General features: G+C 42.5%; 1 protein-coding gene and 2 long non-coding RNA genes across 30 annotated transcripts in view; 2 read left to right on the top strand and 1 right to left on the bottom strand.

Moving 5' to 3' along the window:
• Positions 1-5,708, bottom strand: part of plekha5 (pleckstrin homology domain containing, family A member 5) — a 171,226-nt gene extending 165,518 nt beyond the window's left edge. For all 28 annotated transcript variants that reach the window (XM_015352069.2, XM_015352067.2, XM_015352072.2 and 25 more), the window contains exons 1-3: positions 5,519-5,708; positions 5,327-5,403; positions 4,117-4,174 (exon numbers count right to left, since the gene is read on the bottom strand). In XM_015352069.2, coding sequence (XP_015207555.1) covers positions 4,117-4,174; positions 5,327-5,403; positions 5,519-5,610 — 227 coding nt within the window. In that variant the 5' untranslated portion in view covers positions 5,611-5,708. The remainder of the gene's footprint in view (positions 1-4,116; positions 4,175-5,326; positions 5,404-5,518) is intronic.
• Positions 5,709-5,835: 127 nt separating this feature from the next.
• On the top strand, positions 5,836-7,599 carry LOC138240832 (uncharacterized). The gene is made up of 2 exons (XR_011190105.1): positions 5,836-6,861; positions 7,304-7,599. It is a non-coding gene; the product is annotated as an uncharacterized lncRNA (long non-coding RNA).
• A 4,179-nt stretch (positions 7,600-11,778) lies between these two features.
• On the top strand, positions 11,779-14,604 carry LOC107077966 (uncharacterized). Its single transcript, XR_001478943.2, has 3 exons — positions 11,779-11,852; positions 13,581-13,682; positions 14,519-14,604. It is a non-coding gene; the product is annotated as an uncharacterized lncRNA (long non-coding RNA).
• Positions 14,605-23,584: the final 8,980 nt, after the last annotated feature.

Raw genomic sequence — 23,584 nt, 5'->3', positions numbered from 1 at the left:
ATAAAACCAAATTTTTGGATTCTGGCATAAGCATACCTCAAGGTAGAAAGAGCAGAACAAATTTTGCAGCGAAAAGCTTTGAATATTGTCCCAATATCTTTATTTAAAGGATTACAGAATAGAAGTTTTCCCCTGCTATGCATGACAAAACATTAATAACAATACACACCCTTAATTTCTTTAGCATTGGCCTGCTCCAAATATCTGGGCATACAAAGATATTCAAGTGCTTCTTACGGCTCAGTTAAACCCCTGCATCAGTATTTGATTTTGTGCCTGTTTTTTCACACACCTCCTTTACCGTTCACCAATTAGACATGTTGTTAGAATCCACACTGCACTGAGGGAAAGACAATGCCTCAGCAGCACACGTGACCTTTATTTTTTTATTTTTTCCCCAATTGGCAGCTCATCGATGCTAGCTACTTTTTCCATTTAGGAGATAATTCTTCAGACGTTACTACGAATATGCTCAGATTGTTTTACTCCACGTAACAATATAATTACAATGAAAAGTCTTGATAATTGCTATGCAGCTCATGCAGTAGGTTCACAATCGCACTTCTCCCGAGTCTTAGCTAATGCATTTATTAGTAGGTAAGACTCAATTTCATACCCTTAAAGAGTGTTCTGAGGTTTGAGAAGAAAAAAAAAATCTCTTAGCAGTCTCAACACTGCACAACAGCAATTTATTTGGCAGCAGAGGGAGAGGGGAGAATAATGCTTTATAAACAGTTTATTTTGTACTGTTCCCCAGGCACCTCATGACTGCCAGACCCAGAAGGAAAGTTAAAATACATCAAACACACCGAGCAGCTCCGACTACAGAGGCCACACTGGGTTCCTGGGTCTACCCTGGGCTTCTGTGTCGGCTACAGTTCATGTCCTCAACAACTCAGTCCTTCCTGGGGCTGCCCTCTCTCTCAAAACATGGTGTGCTTATGAAGAGCAATCATCAAAGAGCTTGAAAATCTAGCCAGTTCCCTCAGCTTGGTAATACTCCTGCAGTTGAAGCCCACTGCAGTTCCAGTTTTCAGTGCTTTAATTTTAATTAACTTGTCTATTTCTTAGAGAAGGCAACAAACTCTTCTGAGATCTCCCACCATCAACAAGAAATACTGCAAGTTCAAAGCACAATGGGACCACTGCTGGACTAGTGTACTATTTTGTGAAATAATACATATTTATACGGTATAAATATAATATTTGGGTAGGCTGTTCCCACCGTCTTTGTGTAAATATAATACTTGGCAAAGTTTTCCCCACTGTCTTTGTAAATAATCTTTTGACTCCTTCTAAAAGGCTCAAAGCAAGAACAAAAAAAAAATCCTTATCCCTTTAAATCGTTGGCAGCCTTTAGACCTACTGTAGCTTTAATCTCAGCTACACCAAAACAAGGCCAACAAAGTACCCAAGAAAAAGAAAAGCGCTTCTTGTTCTTTCTATGCTCACCAGGAAGTTTCAAAGCTACCTTAAAATCTTACTGCAGCACAAACAGTACCATGTTCCTCATCTTATCAGCACAACTATGGAATACCTGCATGATCGCTACATTAGGTAATCCAAAGATTGCGTAAGGCACAAGAGCACACTTAAACTAGGTCTAGGGAAATGAAAGTAGAACAATTCCAAGGTCCGCTGTCTATAAAGAGGTAACCAGAACAGGCTACTTTTTTTAAAAGAGTAGAACATGTCATCTGGGTGTTTGTACTTTTTTTGGTTTTTGTTGTTTCCTCACTGGGTACACATCGCAACAGTTTATGATCACAAGCAACACAGAAAAACGATGAGTAAGACCTTTTTTAACCACTGTTGCAAGATAAAAATGTAGTTTTATCAATCAGTGTCTTAAATGCCCATTTAAGTCACAGAATAATTCATTATGGTAATGAAACGAGTCTCATGAGCAGCCTTTTGCTTTTAACCAAAAATTAACCCTAAAAGACTCATGCAAAGCTACCACTGTGCGACTTATACACAACTTACAAGGACTTAAAGATACAAGAAATTATGCTGAAAATTACCTCATTATTGACTGATGCAAATTAGACAGACAAGGTAATATCTCCAAACCAAACTATAGACACAGTGTGAGGGCTTTTGATCCGATACACCAATATATAACAATGAAGAATTCAAAATAGGAAACTTTCTATTATATACTTTCAGTACAAAGAGAATGACTTATTGGAGAAATTCAGGCAAAACAATACATAAAAAGCCGAAGATTAACACCTATTCAATGTAGATTTAAAAACAGTTTCAGAAGAGTCAAGCATAGAGTGTATTTAAAAGATTTATATACACCCATAATGATAATATTACATATTGCTGCTTATTAGGATGGTTTAATGTGATATAGTCTTTTACCAAAATTTAGCTGAAGATTTCTAAAAGTTTCTTCCTAAAAAGATCAAACTGGTCACAAAATGTGACCTTGTGAACTCTAATGATTAATGATTCTACTAATGATTTTTAATACAGTTTGAAAAACACATATTCCCCAAGAACAAGAAGTCAGAAAAAGCCCCGCAGTTGTTGTTGTTGAAGCCAGCACCATGGGTTCTTTCAAGAACAAGATGAATGAGATCCCTCAAGCAGGACAGGAGGCACGTCTTTATGCTTTTTACACAAAGAGATGCTGGAACAAGCTGCCCAGTCACTTTGATGAAGTCGACACCCTGACACCCTTCAAGAAACAGCTGGATGAGATTCCTGGATCACTAGGCCTCTAAATATCAAACAGGATAGATGGGCCAAACGCCTTCCTCTAAAAAGTGACTTTTGTCTTCAAGATGACAGGTACAGTACATTTTAAAATCACTCTCCAGAATGCAAAAGGCTCAAATCATATTAAATATGAAGAATCTTGATGAGTGTATTTAATATTATATTGACAGGTGTGCATGAACCCTATATAATGTTTTTTTAAATGCATACAAGATAAAAAGAACTCGACTGACAGCCCAACCTTGCACTCTACCTCTTCACACCATATAAACTTCAGCTTAGGCTCCGACACCATTGTGCACTCTAATTACGAATTTAAAAAAAAATCATGTTTTATCAGCTGTCCAAAAATGGCACAGAATGAATAGTGCATCTTAACATCATTTCCACCACAAAACTCAGAGTGTGACATGGAAGCATCCTTTGTGTGAATGAATGAATCACTGATAAAGAGCTGAAGTGTTTCCAAAGCTAAACACAAAATAATGACACAATAATCGGTCTTGGCAAAAAGCAAATATATTTCCTTCATAAAACAGCCTAGGGACAACATACAATCTATTATCTCTGGCATGCTCATTTCCATTTGTATAGCCCTCCATTAAACATATTTAAACTAGTAAATAACTAAACCTATCTCATTTCAGGGAGGAGAAAGCTTTTTTTTTTTTGCACCAGTTGTTCCTCTACATTCTAAGGCTAAATCCACCACACTCAAAAGAGAAAGAAATTGTTTCTGTTCATTCCTTCACCACCAGACAGAAATGGCTTCACATAGCATCTCCAAAAAACAAACACCCCATACGGACTTTAACACCGATGCATGAAAAAAAACCACTTTTACCACTTTCAATGCAGGGCAAATGCACAGCACCCATCAGCAGGGACGTTCTCCTCCAAAGAGAGCATTTAGAGAAACTCAGGCTTGCATTTGAAGTCTCTGCAGCCCAGATCACCTTTCAGCAGTGTGACGGCAAAATCCACTGCTTTTGAATATATATAAAAACCCAAGGCTCTGAAATAACGTGTACAAACTAGAGACCTGATGTTCTGTCCCGAAGGAGGTGTGCTGTCATACAAGTCAAGCCTGTTCAACCGAGAGGGGGCTGAGTCACACCGACTTCCAAAACTAGAGCTCAGTCTGACAGTAAAGGTGAGCTCTGGGAGAGATACCTCGTTTTCTGCACTTTTCCCTCTCTCCTTGCAAAGCACCAAGGGGGGGGGGGGGAGATTTTACAAACATCCCAAAAGGGAAAGAGGGCAGACAGTAGAGGAAAGGGGAGAGGGGGGCGCTTTTCCGAGAGTCACCAAGTGTCAAAAAGCACGACGCCAAACTCCGCAGCTTTTTAAACACGGGCGGCTGTTCGCGGGTGGATGCCAACTCACTTTATGAAGCACCGAGCTCCCTCGAACGTGAATCCTTCTTCCCAGCCAGTGGGCAAGTCTAAGTAAAACAGAAGAAGGAGAGAAAAAAAAAAACACTTTATAACTTTACAGAGCAGGGAGAGACAGATGCTGGTGACCTGCAGGCGCTGTCCTGCTCTGCGGAGCGATGCGCAGTGCCATTAGTGGGTCACTGGGCTGTTTTCCACCGCTCCCGCTGTACTGCAGCACCAGCGGTGATAACACAACCGGCGAGACCGCTACCGGAGGAGCAGGCTGATCATTTCTCATCGCATTTTTTTCCCCACAACTGCACAACCTTTACGCGGAGCGAACGGGCGTACGGGGCTTTTAAACGCGGGGGTAATGCTATTTTATAAGAGCCTGTTCCTCGCACGGCTCCGTGTCAACAGCAACAAACACACGCGTCGCAGGACAGTATTTGTGAAATTCCTCCTTTTTCCTCTCTTTCCTTTAGGGGGAAATCAGCGGGTCCACCGACTCGACACGCCGTAGGCTCATTTGTAAGCAAGACCTCGCGTCTCGGGCTCCCCGTGGTTTGATCATTTATTTTATTTTTATTTTATTTTTTTTTATAGCGCCTCTCTCACATCGCCAGCGCCGCCGCACCCCCGCTTCGCTCCAGCTACCTGACCGAGCTACAACACGCTCGCCCGGCGGCGTCTTCCTCGACCTGCGATCGCTACCCGATTGCTACCAAAAGTCCGCCTGCACACACACACACACAAAAAAAATAACCAAGCGACGAGGGGGCAACTTTTCCCCGGCGCTGGTTTTTGACTATCCATGATCGCCCCACGCTACGTTATAACGCGTGTGGCAGGTTGCACCGTTCAACACAACCACCACCGCAAAAAAAAAAAGTAATGACATGACAAGACAACCCCCTGAAACCAATTCTGAAGGTCTCTCCGACACGAACGAACTACTTTTTTTTTTCTGGCCGGTCTCTAGTTCCCACGTTTACCTGCTACCGAGCGAGCGTGCGTTTCCAGCACTGCTGGTGCACTGACAGCCGCACTTGAGATTTCTTGCCCTAATGTTTGAACACCGGTAAACAACACCAGCAGTACTCTGGAGACACGACCGACAGACCCCTGGAAACGCGACTTAAAGCCCTCCCTGGTCCCTCCGCGACACCAAAGCCAGTGCACAGCAAAGGCGCCCCGGCCAGCGGCAAAGCAGCATTTACCTGGAGTTTTCCTGTGTCCAGTAATTACGGCCTCACCAGTGACTGGATGCAACCAGGTTGTACTCTTAGCCTGTTCGCTGTGGGTAAGAAATAAAAAAAAAAGGGAAACAACGTATAAAAACAGCGTGAGCTGCACATTCAAGCCGGGGAAAGGGCTATGTATCCCAAGGTCTGTATCCACTCGATATTTACTTGATGAAGAAGACACGTCCGTCCCGGGTGACCCCATAACTCCAAGAAGACGGGAGGCAAGACAGCCACTCCGGATTGAGATCCGCCGCCATGTCTGGCAATCTCCAGCGCTGGAAGTGCGCGTCCTCGCCGCGCGGACACGGGAGCCCAGGCAACGGGGTCGGAGGCAGAGCGCGCCGAGCGCGGCAGACCTCTCGAGGGGAGGGGGGGGCGGGAGCGTGCTTGCGAAACGCCAGCCTCCCGGCTCACTGGTCGCGCTGCTGTCGGCTTCTCAGCCCCGCTCGAATAAAAAGGGTGGTGTAAACAAGGAAGGTGTGTCTTGTCGCCTTTCCTGACAGGTATCGCCTGGGTGCTTAAAGAGACAGGGGGTGAGCACGTGGAGCGGGGAGAAGCGGGAGAGAGACTGGTCGATTCGCGATCACCCCGACCTGTCATGCGGAAATCTGGAGGCATGTTTTATGCAGACGTGAGCAGCGGGTGAAAATGAATCCACGTCTGGAAACGAGCTGTCATATATTCAGGACCTATTGCAATAAATAGGGGATAACTAATCCCGATACACATGAGGCAGGTACAGTATTCTCCACATTGCTGTCTGTAGCTTTTATGGGGGGGAATGGTTCACTCATTGTATTTTTATTGCCTCGATTAAGTTCCCGTGAACCTGATTTTAGATTTTAAGATAACCAAGGCTCTACAAGTGACTTCCAGAGAACGAACTGCAACCGCCTCGAAGCAGGTAACCGAGTAATGATGTGTAAATGCTGAGATGACGTCCGCGTCACGTCTCCCTCTTGGGGTTTTGCAACATGAAGGGATTGGTCTCCCTCACAAAATGATTAAAAAAGCAAAGGGGAAAACGCATGCAAAGCATCAGACGCGGTGCCGCAAAATAGGCGTCTCATAAATAACCTTACAGGTGTGTGTGTGTGTGAACTGTCCTTAACAATAAATCCATACACATAAAACCTGTAATGTCCCATTAGCATCTTGCTTCTTTCTAAATGTCCTCGTGTTTGCAGCTCTCAGCTTTCTACGACAATGCGGGACGATGATAATGGCGTGCATTCATTCAATAAAGATAAAGACGGCTGAACCCAGGGCCAGTTGCGGCTCTCCAGAAGGTTTTGTTATGACCCCTGACCTCTTCTCTAGAAGGGCAACTTCAGCAGGCGCCCTGCTCCAAAGCCATGTGAGAGCACTGCTTGCATTGTGCCAGTCAAGACGAGCACGCTTCTGCACTGCGCGGAACAGACACTGGGGTGATTATGGAGCTCGTCTGACAAGGAATTCTTCTGCACTTCTGACAAGAACAGAGATCGCTTCAGTGTGGAGAGATCGAGGTGACAATCTGACTTCTTCCCTTGTGAAAACTGAGCAGCGGGCTTCAAAGGGGGGTATTTTGATCCAGTGGGATGACGTACTGTAGATCTGTGTAGGCTGAGAGATATGAATGAAAGAATCACCAGTGCAGTCAATTCTGGACGGAAATGAATTACATCATTTATTTTACTTAGCGTTACCGTTCCAACATACAGTGCAGTATGAACAGGTTTGCGCCTGTCACTTAATGTTTTACAACCGTGATCAAATAAATACGACCAGTGAAATGTATTCATCGTCAGTGACACTTCAGATTGCAAGTCTGTGGATTTTATGTTGTAACACAATCTCGTATGTCCTCGTGTAATGTAATTATAACGAGTTTACAGGTTTTAAAGCGCTTCGATCGGTATTTGCATATTTAGGCGGCAAAGACCTTCTATTGCTTAATCTCTTTCCCAGGAAAAGACAGACACATGAAAACCAATCCATCGTGGGAAACTTGTAGCTCTGGAAAAGAGATCCATCTAATTTTAAAAGCTGAAGACAGGAAGTGGTATAAGAATATCTGAGTGGAAATTCACACAGTCAAAACAGATTTACCAATGAGTAAAGACATCGCGTGGGACAATATTAACCGTGCTAACTGTATATTGATTTCTGTAAATCATTCAGAAGAGGCTATCACATCAAGTTTTGTCCTTTTTTATTATCACTTGTACGTAATTAAATATTAATCATTAAACCACAGTGCATTACGCGCATGTTGAATCGTATTCTTGCAATTACTGTATTCTCCATTCATTTTCGTGGAAATACTTTGCAACAGTAGTCTGTTTAGGACAGAACAGAAGCTAAAACGTCGGTATCCTGTAGTACTGTATATTTTCCTTCAGTACAACATCATATTGGTACCCCCACGTTGAAGACGATAGTTGTTGGATCCAGCACAACGGACGAGGCCAGAACTCAAAAGGCTAATGACGACCTGATCACTTCACATTGGATGTTTTAATCAGTACTGGGGGATATGCTAATAGATCTACACCTGGATTGTACCTTTCCCTCTAAAATTAAAGTATGTCTCACCACGGGCGACAGCAAGAATTGACGAGAATTGTTATGTGAATTTGCCCTTCCTTCTCCCTAGTCACTGACTAATGTAATGGGTTGCACAAGTGAAGTAAGTACAGGAGATGCAACAAATATTTCACTGCAGAAAGTCATCAAGTTTCCATCGTGATCTGCACTCAGAGTTAACAAGTTCCATTTAGCAGCAAAACCTTCTAGGGTAATATTTCTGTTGGATTGTATTCACAAGCCTGCTTATTTACAATGTAATAAGGCCTCATCACATCACTGGACCTTTTGTTGCCTTCTTCTGAATCGCAGAATATGGCATTGTGCATACAGTACCTGGAAATCTCATCTACTGGTGTAAATTGGAGGTTTTACAAGTTACTGTGTACATTTTACTTTATTACGGTTTATTAAATCTTTATTATGGGTAGAAATGCAGTCATCAATGCTAATTCTTTCTAACCCCAAAATATCAACATAGCATTGCAGTTCCCCTTCAATAGTTTATCACCAGTAAATTGTTTTCTCATGGTATAAAACACACTCATTATATAAGAGCTGTTTAAGCAAAATTATTTTCTCCTAATGTCTTCTTCTTTTTTTTCCAAAATGGGAAGTAAGTTCTTCTCCTTGGCAAAAAAATGTGAAAATCATCAGTCTTCTATTCACAACGACACAGCAAACAGAATTCAAAGACAAAATAAAGGAGTCAGTAATCTGCTGTATCTGTTTCCTTGCACAGTATGATATCGCAACGTCCGGTGAAAGTTGATGTGAACTGCAATAAACACATCCCAACAGTGATAAGAACAGGGATCGTTTAAGGTAGTATTATAAAATCATCTGTGAGTATTCTAAATTTACACTCAATGTAAGAAACTATATCAAACATGCATTTTTTTTCTAAATACTTTATCCAATACAGGGTTGCAGGGGAGCTGTAGCCTATATCCCAGCAAGCAATGGGCACAAGGTGGGCTACGCCCTGGATGAGACGCCAGTCCAGTTCAGGGCACACACAGACAGAAACACGCACTCATTCACACAAGGGCCAATTTTCCCAGAGGTCATTTAACCCACCAGTATGTCTTTGGATTGCGGGAGGAAATCTGAGCACCTAAAGGAAACCCACGCAAAGAGAGCATAAAAACTGTATGCGCACAGCTGCTGAGGTCCGGAATTGAACCCAGGGCCCCAGCACTGCAAGGTAGCAATGAAATAATGGCTCAATAATGCAAACCATTGAGCCTCCCTATATGAAACATCTGATGGCAAAATTTGAAGTATTATAGTACTCACACTTTTACATGGGTATAGTCCTGGTGGAGGGTTACTTCCTGTCAATAATCTTATCACTGTCTAAACTACAGAGATGTCATAGTGTGGTAACTGAGAAAAGCATGACACTTACTGTACTTGCAATAGAGCCCGACTGTGTTAGGAAACAGTTGTTTTCCCCAGGTTTGTGAGCTTAATGTGAACATGCATTCTCTCTTTCAAACCTTTTCAGTTCTGAATCTCGGCGCTTACCGAAGAAGGTAAATATGGAAGCAATGGGAAAAGTATTAAACTCTTCCAGTCTCTGCCTCGCAGTGTCTCACCCATCATGACAGTTGTCTGATGCATCATATGTTGAGTCAGTCTCACACTAAAGTCATTCATAGAATCAGACTTAACTAAACCATTTAATCCATCCCTCCAGTAAACTGTCACAATGCATAGTTTGGGACCCTGTGCAGACGGTATAATCCGGAAGCTGGAAGTGACTGGAATAAGACTTCTAGGGAAACACAGCAGGAGCAGGACGGGAAGACAGACAGGGGGGCGTGGCGGCTGTGATCTGGCGCTCAGGGGGCGTGGCGCAGGCAGACAAGTCCAGTGGGGGTGCAAAGTGGAAAAACAGGGCGCAGTCCAGAGTCCAGGTGGCCGGAAGATACAATCCGAGACGAGACAAACACGGTAAAAATCCGGAACAGGGACAGGGAACCAGGAGGATAAAACCAGTAATGAGGCCAGGAGCTCCGAGTCCGGAACTCAGCAGGTGTGGACGCCGATCAAAGCCTAAGCCCTCACGCCGCAGATGTAGGGCATCTTGATGCTAGGCAGACTTCTGGGCGTCTGTCTTCCAAGGCAGAGCCAAGCGTAGCGGGAGTGCCCGCCTTAAATAAAGACGGACAAAACGGGGCATTTGCACGAAATCAACTAAAATCCGAAAAGGCTGGAGCGCCCTTAAGAGGAGGGATTAGGATCGTGACATAAACAGCAGCAGTAAGTAGCAATGCATGGCACGAGGGAATCACAAGAGGTGACGATCATTTATGTTTGAATCTGTTCAAATATCCCAAGTCTTAAAAAGGGATTGTGCTACATAATTCTGGAGAATGGGTACAAGTCCGCAAAAAATAGAATATCTCTTTTAAAACGTCTTTCCATGTATTTCTTTTAAAAGGGAATAACTGTTCCATTCTCTTAAAATTAAGTGAGGATTAAAAAACTTGACAATACTGTTCAATGACAGCTCTGACTAGACTGCTGCTGAATGACTGACAGAATGAAAAAACTGAGTTATACTGTCGATTCCCACAACGCCTCTCAAGAAAAGCTAAATAAAGTAATGTTGAAATTATACAATGCACTAGTTAGGCCTCTTGTGTACAGCTCTCATTGCTGCATTACAATAAAGGGCACCGCTGCCCCAGGAAGAGAGGCAAGAATACTGTAATTCCTGTGTTAAAAGACAGTCAGACACAGAAAAGTTAAAGCAACTGATTCTCTTCAACCTTTGAACAGAAGCGATAACAGCCTCAAACAAAATATTCAAACAATTATCTTAATTACTTAATAATTATCACCTGACTGATTGCTTTAATGCGCTTGCTAATCATTTGACATGTACTGTAGCACAGAGACCAGGTTCTTTACACAAAGGGTGATGTGTGAATGAAACAAGTTGTCCAGCCATGTCCTTGCGGATGATTCACTTGGATATTTACATTAGTTGGAAGAGATATCTAGACCAGTAAGGCTCTAGCAACTAAATATGCATTATGAAGTTGATGACCTCATCTGTAAACTGTTACATTCAGGCGTCATTGCGTTTGCCGCAAGTACAGCCTGCAGAGTTCAGGTAGTTTCAGGTTACTCTGAAGGAAGTTACAAGGGTTCAGGGATTTCCTTAATATGACAACGTCTGGCGTACATCACCACATTTCTTATTCTTTCACAACGTTCACCTCTAAAGGAAAAGTGCACAGTCCTCTCTCTCAGTCTGTCTCTCTTCCAGGTTGCTCTTTCCTTGACTTTACTCACACAAGACACTAGACCTCATCAGCTGCTCACTCTCTTCATTAATCGCCAGGCACTAGTGTACTCAATTCAAGTACTGTAACTCCACATCGCCCCGTGGAACTCTTCCCCAAAATAACTTTGCTTTTTCTCTTCAGGCATCCCGGCTAGCTCCGTTGGTAGAGCATGAGACTCATAATCTCAGGGAAGTGGGTTTGTGTCCCACGTCGGGCGCAGGGTCCTCCATGTTGGAGGCTGGGCACAAGGCTAACGACCCTGTCTCGTAAGAAGCTAATGTTACGGCTACAGCACCAGGATGTTGCTGCCCCTAAGTGCTGGAAGGCATAACAGACGAACATCCATCCTTCTCTTCAAACACCCGATCTTCACCAACAACCAGTTTGTTCACAACAAACACACAACATCACAACAACAAACTGTTTCCTGTCGGTAACTTTCCCTGCAGATCCTGTTTGGGCAGGGACCCTTCTCTGTACCCAACGCTGGTGTCCCTGACAAAGCAGCAGCAGCTGGTTTCCTTTTCATCTCGCACTCCAAGTCTGAGTCTGTTTTACAGATCAGGCCCTGGGAGTGCTAGGGACCCAATCCGAGCCACCTGCATTCCCTTCTCAGCTGTGGAGAGAAGGTACAGTATGCTGCTACCTTGACCAACTTCTCAAGGTACCAATGCCTCCAGCCAGCCCTGATTAGCTGCCCAGTTCTCTTGGTTTCTCAGCAGCACAGTTCAACCCCATTGAGTCCGTTCAGCACCTGTAAAACTCCTCAGTTTAGCCTTAGCTGTACAGTATTTCCCTCCAGCCTTCCTAACTCACTGAGCCCCACAGACCAGTAAGCCAGCCAAATCTGTTTCTAATGAGCGCACGCGCACGCACACACACACACCTTCCTTCCAGGCTGGAGCTTAGGCAGCCTAGCCTTTTCCTCGCAGCTCATCTGATAAGCTTATTATTTATTCCAGAGGTGTGGCTCCTGGTCTGCACAGTGTATCCCAACAGTTCCTTTCCCTCACATGGAATTTGTATGTCTTCTGAGTGCTAATTACTTGTTCAGACCAGCTGTGCCTCATTTTGCAGATTTTTTCCAAATACCAGGCAGTCGTCTTTTGTCAAGGCCACACCTCTGAGCCCAGGCTGTAAGCCAAGATGGTGACTTCCTCGCCAAACCGCCTCCCATAACCCCACATAAATGTATTCTGCTTCCAAATTTAGGTGTCCAAATAAGGTTTTGACGTTCTTTGTAATGCAATTAGCAAAATCCCCAAAATAACAAACCCATTAATTTCCACATTCCACATTAATTTCCTGAACCCTTGTCCGTGTTTGTTATTCACTTACTGTAAGTATAAGTGCATTTAATATGTGAAGTGTGCACGTGCCTTTTCCCTTAATTATTCAATCATTTGCGTGACACTCACAATTTGAAAGTGTAAAATTGAGGCTAATAAGTTAATTGCTTGAGATAATTTGGCTGTAGATCTTTCTCAAAAGAGTAATAAAGGCTGCTTAGAAATTCTATCAGACAAACAGAATATCTAAAATATGCCACTGTTTTGTACATTTTTAATGACGCTTCCACTTAAATTAGCCTTTGCTTAATTTTGTGCTCTAATATCTGTTAAGCAGCGGCAGTACTTCAGATTCAGATGATTGCACCTCATAGGTGTCCTAGCAAGCAAGTCCAGTTGCTGCTGAAGGACAAATCCACCTTTAACGTGTCCCATAATTCTCTGATTAGAAGGCTGCTGTCCTGACTTCATGTACACTGCACAGTGTGATCATGGCGGTTCCGTGCAGTGTCGTGCCCTCTGCCACCCCGTTCCGTCCCGCATCACCTGGGGCGCGAACCCGGGTCTCCAGCGGAACCAGCCGTATCTGAACTAGCTCCGCTGCAACAGCACTCCATTTTAACCTGTATAGCCGTGGTAATAAGGCATTCTGTCTTTCAAAGCTGGACAACATTGAGTTGTCCTCAGCGTAATGTCCCCCTCTATGGATTTTATGTAAGTCCAGAGTCCATCCATCCATTTTCTCATCCCATTATCCAAAAATGGGTTGCAGGGGAGCCAGAACCTATTCGAGCAAGCAACAGGCCGAAGGCAGAATACATCCTGGATGGGATGCCAGTCTATCACAGGGTACATATTGTGACAGTGGGAAGGGATTTCCCACTATACACCACTAGGGGGCCTTCTAGCTGCCCTCTCTCTAACCAGTTTCACGTGAGAATGTATATCAGTACCACCTGGGTTTTCGTTAGGAACCCAACATTGCATTCTCACGCGATCTCCCTGCGTCCGCTTCAGAACCACAGCACCAGCTGAAAGGCTGCGGACGTCCGTTTCATTCTCTTGCAGAACCCTCTACTCTCCCGGAGATCCTCGCAATTGTCATGATTTCCTGCGGGCCAAGAGAACGCAACCCAGTGGCTACGCGTCTCTACCCTACCTCGACTAGAGGTGTCGATCCTCCGCCGGTGAAAAGGCAGCCGCAAATCCCACTCTGTTGCAATACACAGAAACACTCACACCAGGGGCAGCTATTCCATAAGGCAGTTAACCTACCGGTATATCTCTGGAGTGTGGGAGGAAACCGGAGCACCCAGAGGAAACCCACTGCACCACCAGGCCATCCACAAGTCCTGGGTCATTTAACGGAAAAAAAGGGAGAAGTGTGGCTGCATCTGTATCTGTTCTATTTATGAGGGGGGAAATGAGAGACCTGTAACATACAGGTGGCTCTGTGTCTCAGGATCTGCGCCTGTGGCTGGAAGGCTACTGCTTCGTATCCCGCATCCAGCAGAGGAGTTCCACTCCATTGGGCCCCTGAGCAAGGCCCTTAACCCCAGCTGCTCCAGGGGCGCTGTACAATGGCTGACCCTGCGCTCTGACCCCAAGCTTCTCTCCCTGTCTGTGTGTCCCATGGAGAGCAAGTTGGGGTATGCGAAAAGACAAATTCCTAATTCAAGAAATTGTATGTGGCCAATAAAGTGATCTTACCTTATACAATAGTAACAAACCTCCTGTTACCTAGACAGATCAATTTAGAACAACTTCCAAATTACACTGACCACCCTTAAATCTGGAGCTTAAGACTCCTCTGGTAGCTTCCTAGCGTATCAGCATTGCCAGCTTGTAGCCTGACCTCGTCGGATCTCAGAAGCCAAGCAAGGTTGGTTCTGATCTGTACTGTGATCAAGGCAGTAAAGAAAAGAAGATAGCAGTCTTGTTTCTTTTTATGGTGCTTTTTTCTGCTGCCATTTGTGGGTGTGCGATCGTTCTTTCTCTGTTTGTAGATTTCCAAGGCAAACCAGGATCCAGCTGGGAACTGTGGACCAGTAGGTGGCGCTCTTCCCCCTGGATGAGACTTTCCAATCCCGTGCCCCGGCATGATGATCGGGGATACTGTGCTGAAGTAAGTATCTTCCATCGAATCAGATGATAAACTGGGATCCTGATCACTTGGTCATTAAGATCCCATGGCACTATTAGTAGGAATAAGGGAGTAGTGGTGGAGGTTATCCCCCAGTGTCCTGGTTAAAGTCATTTCTGGGCATCTGGGACAGTTTGGCCAATTTTTTTTTCCTAATTTGTTCTGCAGCAGTGCTACTGGTGTACATTAACCAGCCGCTGGCAGCACCTCAGTGTTTGTTGAAATCGGTCCCCTCCTTGGGGATTTTGTGTTGTGAAAGGCACTATATAATTGTAAAGCAATGTTATTATCGTGCGGTTTCTCTCTGTTGTGGTCAACACAGGGCAGCCTGCAGTGTCAAGGATGTTAGTTGGTTAGGAGCAGTTAACCAGTATGTTAAATAAAATGTAAAACGTCTCCCTTAGAGAAAAATTAAATGATAAAGGCATGAAAAAATGTGGTAATCTTAAAAAATGCCAGGCTGATGAGTTTGGCAATTCATCAGTCAGTGGGTTATTCTTTTATGTCATGCCTTATTATGGTGAGCAATGCCCCAGAGTGCTTTATACTGTACCTATTTGAAAGGATGAAGTGCAATATGAAATCATGTCATTTTATCTCCCTCTATCAGATTTTGCTTTACCCTCTAGTCTCTTCCGCTCCCACGTGTGGAGTGACGTCCCTCCAGCGTGTCTTCCAGTCCTGTGCCAGCCAACCCCATGGAGTCGTGTGTGCCCTTTCCTTCAACCCTCATCGCCTCCTCCCATCTTCCCCTGACTCTTTCTTTTACTCCTGCATTGCAAACCCATTTGATGAAATGGTTTTCCTTCCTCCTGCAACACATTTTGCTTATTGAAGGCGTGTGCCTCATAAATTACAAATTGATTGAGGATCACAAACCATAGACGATATAAACGAGCTATTTACAAGTATTACCACTCAATTTCTCTATCACTATAGGTAGAAATTAACTCTGGGTCCTACTCTAGATTTTCCATTGGAGACAAGATCTGATACCACTCACAGTTTATTAGGTATTTCTGAGTTACTATTCCCATCTTTAAAAGTCTACATGAGTAACTATTTTAATTCTGCAACTGACAAAGCAGTGGAAACTGTCCTCCAGTTTAATTTCCTGGTTTGCCAAGTTTGTTGAAAATGTTATCGTGAGTAACTACAGTAGCTCATTGTTGAAAGTACTGAAGTTTGTGAAGTGGAAACTCTCCATCTAAAAGCATCAGTTTTACTTTAAACAATTGCATCCTGAAGGGTGGTTTGGGAAGATCCAGACAGAAACTCCCTGGAAAAATCTTTGAACCCCAGCTGTTAGTAGCTCCGGTCATGAAATACTGTTATTTTAAAGGAGAACTGCAGTCCCAATTTCTCAGACCAGCTTCAATCTCAGTCACAAAGTAAAGTAATTAACGTCGTAGAACACAATTTACACATTCCGAATTAAGCACAAAATCATTCAATTTGTGAAATTATTGTAAGACGCCATATTGCTGCAAATTCGCATTTGAGTTCTCACGAATTGCAACATGAAGCGGCTCTTCCTGCTCACTAGTCACTGTAATGACTAATGCAATGTGATGTACAGTACGAGCAAACAAGTACAGGTTGTGAAGCAGACATTTCACCACAGAAATGTTCCAATAAGGACATGCATGTAGAGTTAACAAGTAAGTAGTATTTCTGGAAATCAAAAGCCATATTTCTATTGGATTAAAAGAGATGTGTTCACAAGCCCGCTTGTTTACTGCGTAACAGAGCAACACGTCCCTGGAAGAGTCTCAAAAATGGCGCTGCATATACCTGGAAATTCCATCTATTTTGTGAGTTAATAGGAGGTTTTACAAGTTACTGTGTACGTTTTACTTTCGTTGTGGTTTGAAATGCACTCAGCACTGATAATTCTTTCTAATGCCGAAATATGAGAATAGCATTGCAACTCCCCTTTTAGCCTAGGATCCAAGGTTTTTTACAACTGCATACATTTACTGTATACATACCGTATATATAAATGAACGCATACATCATAAGATACAGTATATGCAAAAAAGGTTTCTTTCAATTAGACTACCTTTATGTTTTAACTGTGTGACTAAATCATATTGCAAGTATTGCAAGATGTTATGCAGGCCCATGTAAAAGCAGGCTTCGCTGGTAATAAAAGGCATTAGAAGTTATTACATTGCAAGTGTTCCCATCTGATCGCAGTTTTATTAAGTCTGTGATGCTACTGTGCAGCTATAAAAATGGAATCATAACCAGAGCCTCCTGACATGTACTGTAGGTGTGTTTGCTGAGTGGTTTCCCAAGGACTGGGACTTTGCAACAGATCGGTTTAATCAGAGAAACTAAGCAGAGATGTGCCGAGTTCCAGCAGGCTGAAATATCGACAAGCCGACAAAACGAAATGCCCAATTGTGTGGCTAGACCACTCTATCGGCTTTGTATTGATCAGGCTGGAGAAAAGCACCAAATGGAAACACAAGACATTAAACTGCGAAACATGAGCAGGAAATACAGATGCATTGGCATTCAGCACTGTGCACTTTATATAGTTGCAATTCAGAATGACCTGCTCCTTTTCAGATACACGTAATTCTAAATTAACAGGTGTTCTGCAATAATCGGTTTAAGCAATTCCTTCCTGGGATTTCTCCACTGAAGCAGAATATTTCTCCTCTGCGTGTCTAGGAGGCAAAATATTACCCTTCAACTTCAGATCCAAAATAAACACCAGGGAATTCAATAAAGTTGAAATGTCTGGAGTGGAACCAAACAGTTTAAGTTTATGATAGCTTTTTTAACATACTGGATATACCTGAAAGCCGTGTTCCTTCCTAAAGTATTGAGTTTTAATATGCTTATTCACTCTTCGAGGTTGGTTGCCATTCAGGATTGGTTGGAGGCTTTTCCAGGTCTCCTCTATGAAAAGGGATGACATTGTCACAGTTTTTTTGTGCTCTGCTACACCCTTGTCTTGGTCTTCCACAGCTTCGGCTGGGCAGTCCCTAAAGGAAATTGACATGTTAATTTTTTGATTATGAGTAAAGTCCTGTCTTTTTCCTGGAGGTGTGTTTGTGGAGAACCATACTATTTATTCTATCAGCTTCGTCCACTGAAATTTCAATAAAAGTCAGGGGAAGAGTTCATGCAGAGTTTTTCATGCAATTGTAATATGGGTGTTGTCTCTCAAAGGGATCTGGGTATTTGCAAGAAGAGATTTAACTCAATTAAATGCTTATACCATACGATACACCATTGAAAAATATTGCATTTTTTGGCTGTGTTCAACACAGTACAAGACTTCAGCAGTCCTCTTGGAAATGTGAAAAACATTGCTTTTGCAGAAGGATGTATTTTTTATTTTAACAAGCAATCAGTGGGATTGCATATGAAATACATTTTAGCACATTTTGCTCAAAAAAGTTTCTTATGTCCATAGTTATTTTATCTGACATTACAGGCAGCTGGTGCATTTGCTGACTTGTCACGTCGCTTCCTATCATACGTTTCTCTGCCATTATACTGCATGTTCTGACCTGTAGCAGCAAGAGATCTGCAGCAGTATCATGTGTGTCTTTTCCCTCTCTAGAAAGAAACCCATGGCTACACATTTTTAATCCGGGAATTTAACAGCATGTGGAGTCTCCCATATTTTCTTAAACTCTTATTGCCCCAGTTTTTCAAGGCCAAGGCATAACATGAGCAGTTAGTCTTGAACCAGTGGTCTGCTTAGTTTTATTGTTGTAGAATTTAAAGTTCCAATGATTATATCAAGATCTGTTTTTACTGTTGTGTGCAAAATCCACTCCTTTTTTTCTTAATTTATGTATTCTACATGATTTATGACTTTTTCTGATGTGAACAAATGTTTAATTTGATTTTTCCAAACACAAAATGCACCCCCCCCACTCCAGTGATTGTAGAAGCAGCACTGCAAGACTCCACAGCTCCTCCCACCACACACACACACACACACATGCGTGGGCGTGTACACGCACAGACACACGGGGACTATGAATCCCAGCAGCTGGAAGTTCAATCTCAATAATATCCAGGATCCAGTGATGCCGGGAGTGGGAATGCAGAAGCTCCAATTGCAATGCAGTGCCGATAACGTTTTAGCTGCCATAAGACCAGCCACCCGCTGCTTTGATTTATGACCTTTTAAAAAAATAATAATTCAGTTTTCTGTTGGTTCCAGACAGCTTTGTAACAACCTTTAAAGGGAGAACGTATATACACAATATCACGTGTCCAGGACATTGTGCCACCTTAGCCATGGTTACACGCTGACCTTTCTCAATGAAAATCCCCCCAAAATTCTTTATTTGTCCCATTTAAGAACTGAATAGGATAATTGGTTGAGGGAGGCTGCGTGCTCTGCAGCGGCAGCAATCATTTTGGAAAGAGGAATCAGATAGGGGCCGTGTTCAGCACTGTATTCAGCAGATATGTGATATGATTATTATATGATTAGTCAGACTGTATAAAGTGTGAGTAAGAATAATTAAGAATAATTAAGTAGGGGTGTAACCCCGGCGTCCTGGCCAAATTTCCCATTGGCCCTTACCAATCATGGATTCCTAATAATCCCCCTCTATGAATTGGCTTCATCACTCTGGTCTCCTCCCCACTGAGAGCTGGTGTGTGGTGAGCGTTCTGGCGCACTATGGCTGCCGTCGCATCATCCAGGTGGATGTTGCACACTGGTGGTGGTGGAGGGGAGTCCCCATTACCTGTAAAGCTCTTTGAGTGGAGTGTCCAGAAAAGCGCTATATAAGTGTAAGCAATTATTATTATTATTATTATTATTATTATTATTATTATTATTAAATCAAGAGATGGATAGCAGGCAAGGTGACGGAGTAACATTACATTTCATCACATCACTTTCAATAGCCTCTTATCCAATTCAGGGTTTAGGCCACCAGGAGCCCATAACAAGAAGCATTGAGCAAAGGTGGGATACATCCTGAAAGGGATGCCAGTCCAGCACAGGGCACACATAGACACAATCATGTACTGTACACATTCACAGCAGGTCCAAATTCCCCAGAAGCCAATTAACCTGCCAGCACGTTATTTTTAACTGCAGGAGGAAATTGGAGCACCTGGAGCGAACCCGATGTGAACATGGAGAGAACATACGAACTCCACACAGATAGCACCCCCGGAATCGAACCCAGGACCCTGCCAAGTCAAAGTAGCCATGTAAGCACTGTGCCGCCCAGCACTGGATTTGTTCATTAAAATTTAAATGCTTATGTTACAAGTAATTTTGAAACATCTGAAGTCATTTCGCAACACGGAGTGTAGGCCTCATTTTCATTAAACATGCCCTCTGCAAATGCATGAATTAATAATACATTACCACTAAAAACTATACAGCTCAGACAGAAAAAAAGGATTTTCTTACAACATAGCACGTAAGACAAACTTTGTCTTTCAAGCACTGTGGCACACGTTTTTATCCCAGGGGCAAAGTCAGATAGTTAAAGTAAACTAAAAAAGAAAGCAACGAAAACAAAAAACAGATGACTTAATCTTTTCCTTCCATTTTAATCCACCTCACAGAGACTGCAGACTTCAGTGGCTGCATTAGAACCTATACCAAATGTTTAATAATAGATTTAGAGCCATTTAAAACGAACTGCCTACTTTTATACAGCACTCCAAGGCCTATAACTATTTAATAGCATCATGATTCACTTTGGTTAATGTAATGACAGTCTTCATAAGCACTTACTATGGTAAACCATGCTGTTATACTGTAAGCAGCTATGATAACGCACACTGAGAGCCTAATAAGATCTTGCAGAAATAAGGTAGAATGTATGATAAATACAAGGGACAATCATGTTAAAAGTGTAAATTTATCATGCAGCTGTGGCAAACTTTCATAAGGGACCTTCCCCTGTAGAGATCATTTCAGAAGTTGAGCTGCCTTGCAATCTGGGTTTGTTAATTACTTCATGGCAGTCAGCCAAAGCAACATGCACAGAGGACAAGGAGATGAAAAATCTCAGTTGCCTCCAGCAAACGGTTTGAGGCAGAAAAGACTATTGGAAATAAATGTTAACGCTCATTGTCATTCAGACGAAGGTCTCAGAAGAACAGATCTGTTCTACGAAGACACAGAATAATGATCTTTTAGCTTCCAGAGTATTAGAGCTCCATACTTATAACTGAAGGGTACAGGCTCAGAATCCTGGTACAGCACTGCTGTTGTACTTGTGAGCAAGGTGTTTTACTCCGATTATCTCAGTAAAATACCCTGCTTTATGAGTGGTTAATTATGCATTGCTTCAAACAAAAGAGTCAGACAAATTCATTTCTTAAAAGTCACAGGGAAAAATCTGCCCCTTGTTTTGCATTATGCAACCAATAGGCTGATACAGAAAAACTCAGCGTCAGCTCTTCTCGGCACCTGCAAGGCACTCTGAACATAATTATGACACTTGCTTTAAATACCCACTCCAGCAGCAGTATCATCCTGCAACCCACAGCTGGCAGCCCACTGAACCTCAGCAGTGTGAGCCTGGTCAGTACCTGGATGGGGTGCTCACCCTGCAGTCTGTGTTGGTCCTCATACCCCGGTATAGTGACGGAGACACTATATTAAAAAAAGGTGCCGTCTTTTGTATAAGACTTAAAACCTTAGGTCCTGACTCTCTGTGGTCCCAGTGTGTTTCTCGTAAAGAGTAGGGGTGTGACCCCGGATTCCTGGCCAAATTCCCCATTATCCTTTAAATATCATGGCCTCCTAATAATCCCCATTTGTGAACTAGCTTCATCACTCTGTTTTCCTCCCCACTGACAGCTCCTGTGTATTATTATTATTATTATTATTATTATTATTATTATTATTATTATTGAAAAAATTACATGAAACAGACATAGAATGAAACCCACTGGCACAAAAAGACACATGACCCAAATTCTTATAGATTAAGAGGCTGAAAACCTCAGAATCCTCAGAGGTTAACATTGGACAAGATGCAGTATCTTATTTAATGTTACTGGGACTTCAAATCAGTGTTTTTATCATGCCATCAAGCAGGACTTCGGGCATCAACATGTAATTAATGAATGCACATTACCAAACAGCTGTTTCAGCTCTTTGTTCTCATTCCAGCTCAAATACATGTTGAGCCCTGTGGCTTGTTCGCATCCTGACTGGGGCAGCTCTGGTAGGGCTCACCCGAGCTCACGTTTACTGACCTGCAAATAAATGCACACGGGTAAGCAGAGGAGACAGAATCTTTAAAAGGAGCCCGTTAAACTGTGCAATCTGTTTCGTATAATCCTCTGACAGTGTTTCTTCTTGGATTTGGGTTAGAGTATACAACGCATTAAAGTCAGTGCTTTATCATCCCATAAAAGGAAATTTGTTTGCAACATGAACAGCAGTGATGAGAATTTAAATTAAGACCAAGGCATTTTTCCAAACTAAATAAAAAACTTTGGGTCACCCAAGTAATAACTCCAGTTCAGTACTGGGGTCTCTTAATTTTCCACTCGAATATTTGCTTACGATGTCCAATTATTCTGGGAGTGTACCATTAAGTAGCTCCTATTAAGAGCATTAAAATGACCCTTTCTGAGATTTATTAACATATTGCAATAACTTACATTGTTTATTATTGTCCTGTCTATTTTAAGACTTACAAATATACAATATAGATTTATGGCAAATTTTGTTGCACAGTGAGAGCTGTTTTGATGTATAGTACAATGTATGTTTTGAAACATACATATTGATATGTACAGTACAGTATGTTTTAAAAAAGGCACAAATTCTGCCACTTTTTACTCTGACAAAGCAGTCTAGTTAGACTAAAAAGTAACACATACTGTAACTGTAAGTTATTACCCATAAAAAAGAATTCAGTTGGTAAAAAACTCTCTTCCAGCCATGTAATTCATAAATAGTTTAATGAGGTTCTCTAATGGAAATTATAATTGAACTTTTTTTACCCATTCCACTTACATCATGATTGATACGTTTGGTCAGGAAGAAAGGGACATTGCCTTAAATTCTTCTCTCCCCTGAAATTCTAGAATTATTGTACTCATGCGTTTCTTTTTTCAGTCATAGATGATGTGGCCGTTGGAATGTGGCTTCGTAACATTCACTCACTGTTTGCAAATTAGTTTTCTACAAAAAAAAACACTCTGCAGGACAGGCCAAGTAACCCCTTTCAGTAAACGGGCCTGTTGTGTGGCGCACCAGCTCAGCACTGTGAACTAATAGTAGTGTGCTTTCCTGGCATGAGTCCCAGGGTGACAGCACATTCCCAAAAGCACTGTTTAAGTTTACACAAATGAAATGGGTGATATTCAACCCTTATTTCATCAGCTCCCACAGCAAAATAACTTAATGGAAAGAGCCATGGAATACTACACTAGTTGTTGCTAAAATCAGCTTTTAGAGCACAATGCCTTTTAATGAGTATGGTAAGGGAATATGGGATTCCATGGCATAATACAGTACCTTTGTTTTACAGTGTTATAGTTTGTTTTGGAATCTTTATTTTTCCTCTGGGATCCAGGCTAATAAGCAGCTTAAAACTGCAGGGTTTGCCTGAAGCATTCTACTTTTGGAGTCAATTCCATTCAGTGAAGAATAGCACGTCTTTTTGTAATAGCAGTTCAGTCTTGTTCCAGCAGCCAAGACAGTTTTGCGGTGTGTTTATTATTGTTGTTAGGATCTTTAGTATTGTGCCAGATTAGAGGGAAACATTTTTGGTAGTCACAGTATTACTAGAATTGCACTGTCTAAATTGACACCTTAGTCATAGTATTTGGCTACATGTGTAATATGTGTTTTCACAGTGAGTTCCAAACTACTTTTAGGCAAATAATTGCTCCATAATCCCTTGCAACATAGCAGTCCAGAACTTGACCTTCGTTTGCTCATACAATGGTCAACTGT

The sequence above is a fragment of the Lepisosteus oculatus genome, chromosome 7, assembly GCF_040954835.1.
Source record: "Lepisosteus oculatus isolate fLepOcu1 chromosome 7, fLepOcu1.hap2, whole genome shotgun sequence".
In the NCBI taxonomy this organism is placed as follows: Eukaryota; Metazoa; Chordata; class Actinopteri; order Semionotiformes; family Lepisosteidae; genus Lepisosteus; species Lepisosteus oculatus.
This window is presented reverse-complemented; position numbering and strand designations above follow the sequence as displayed.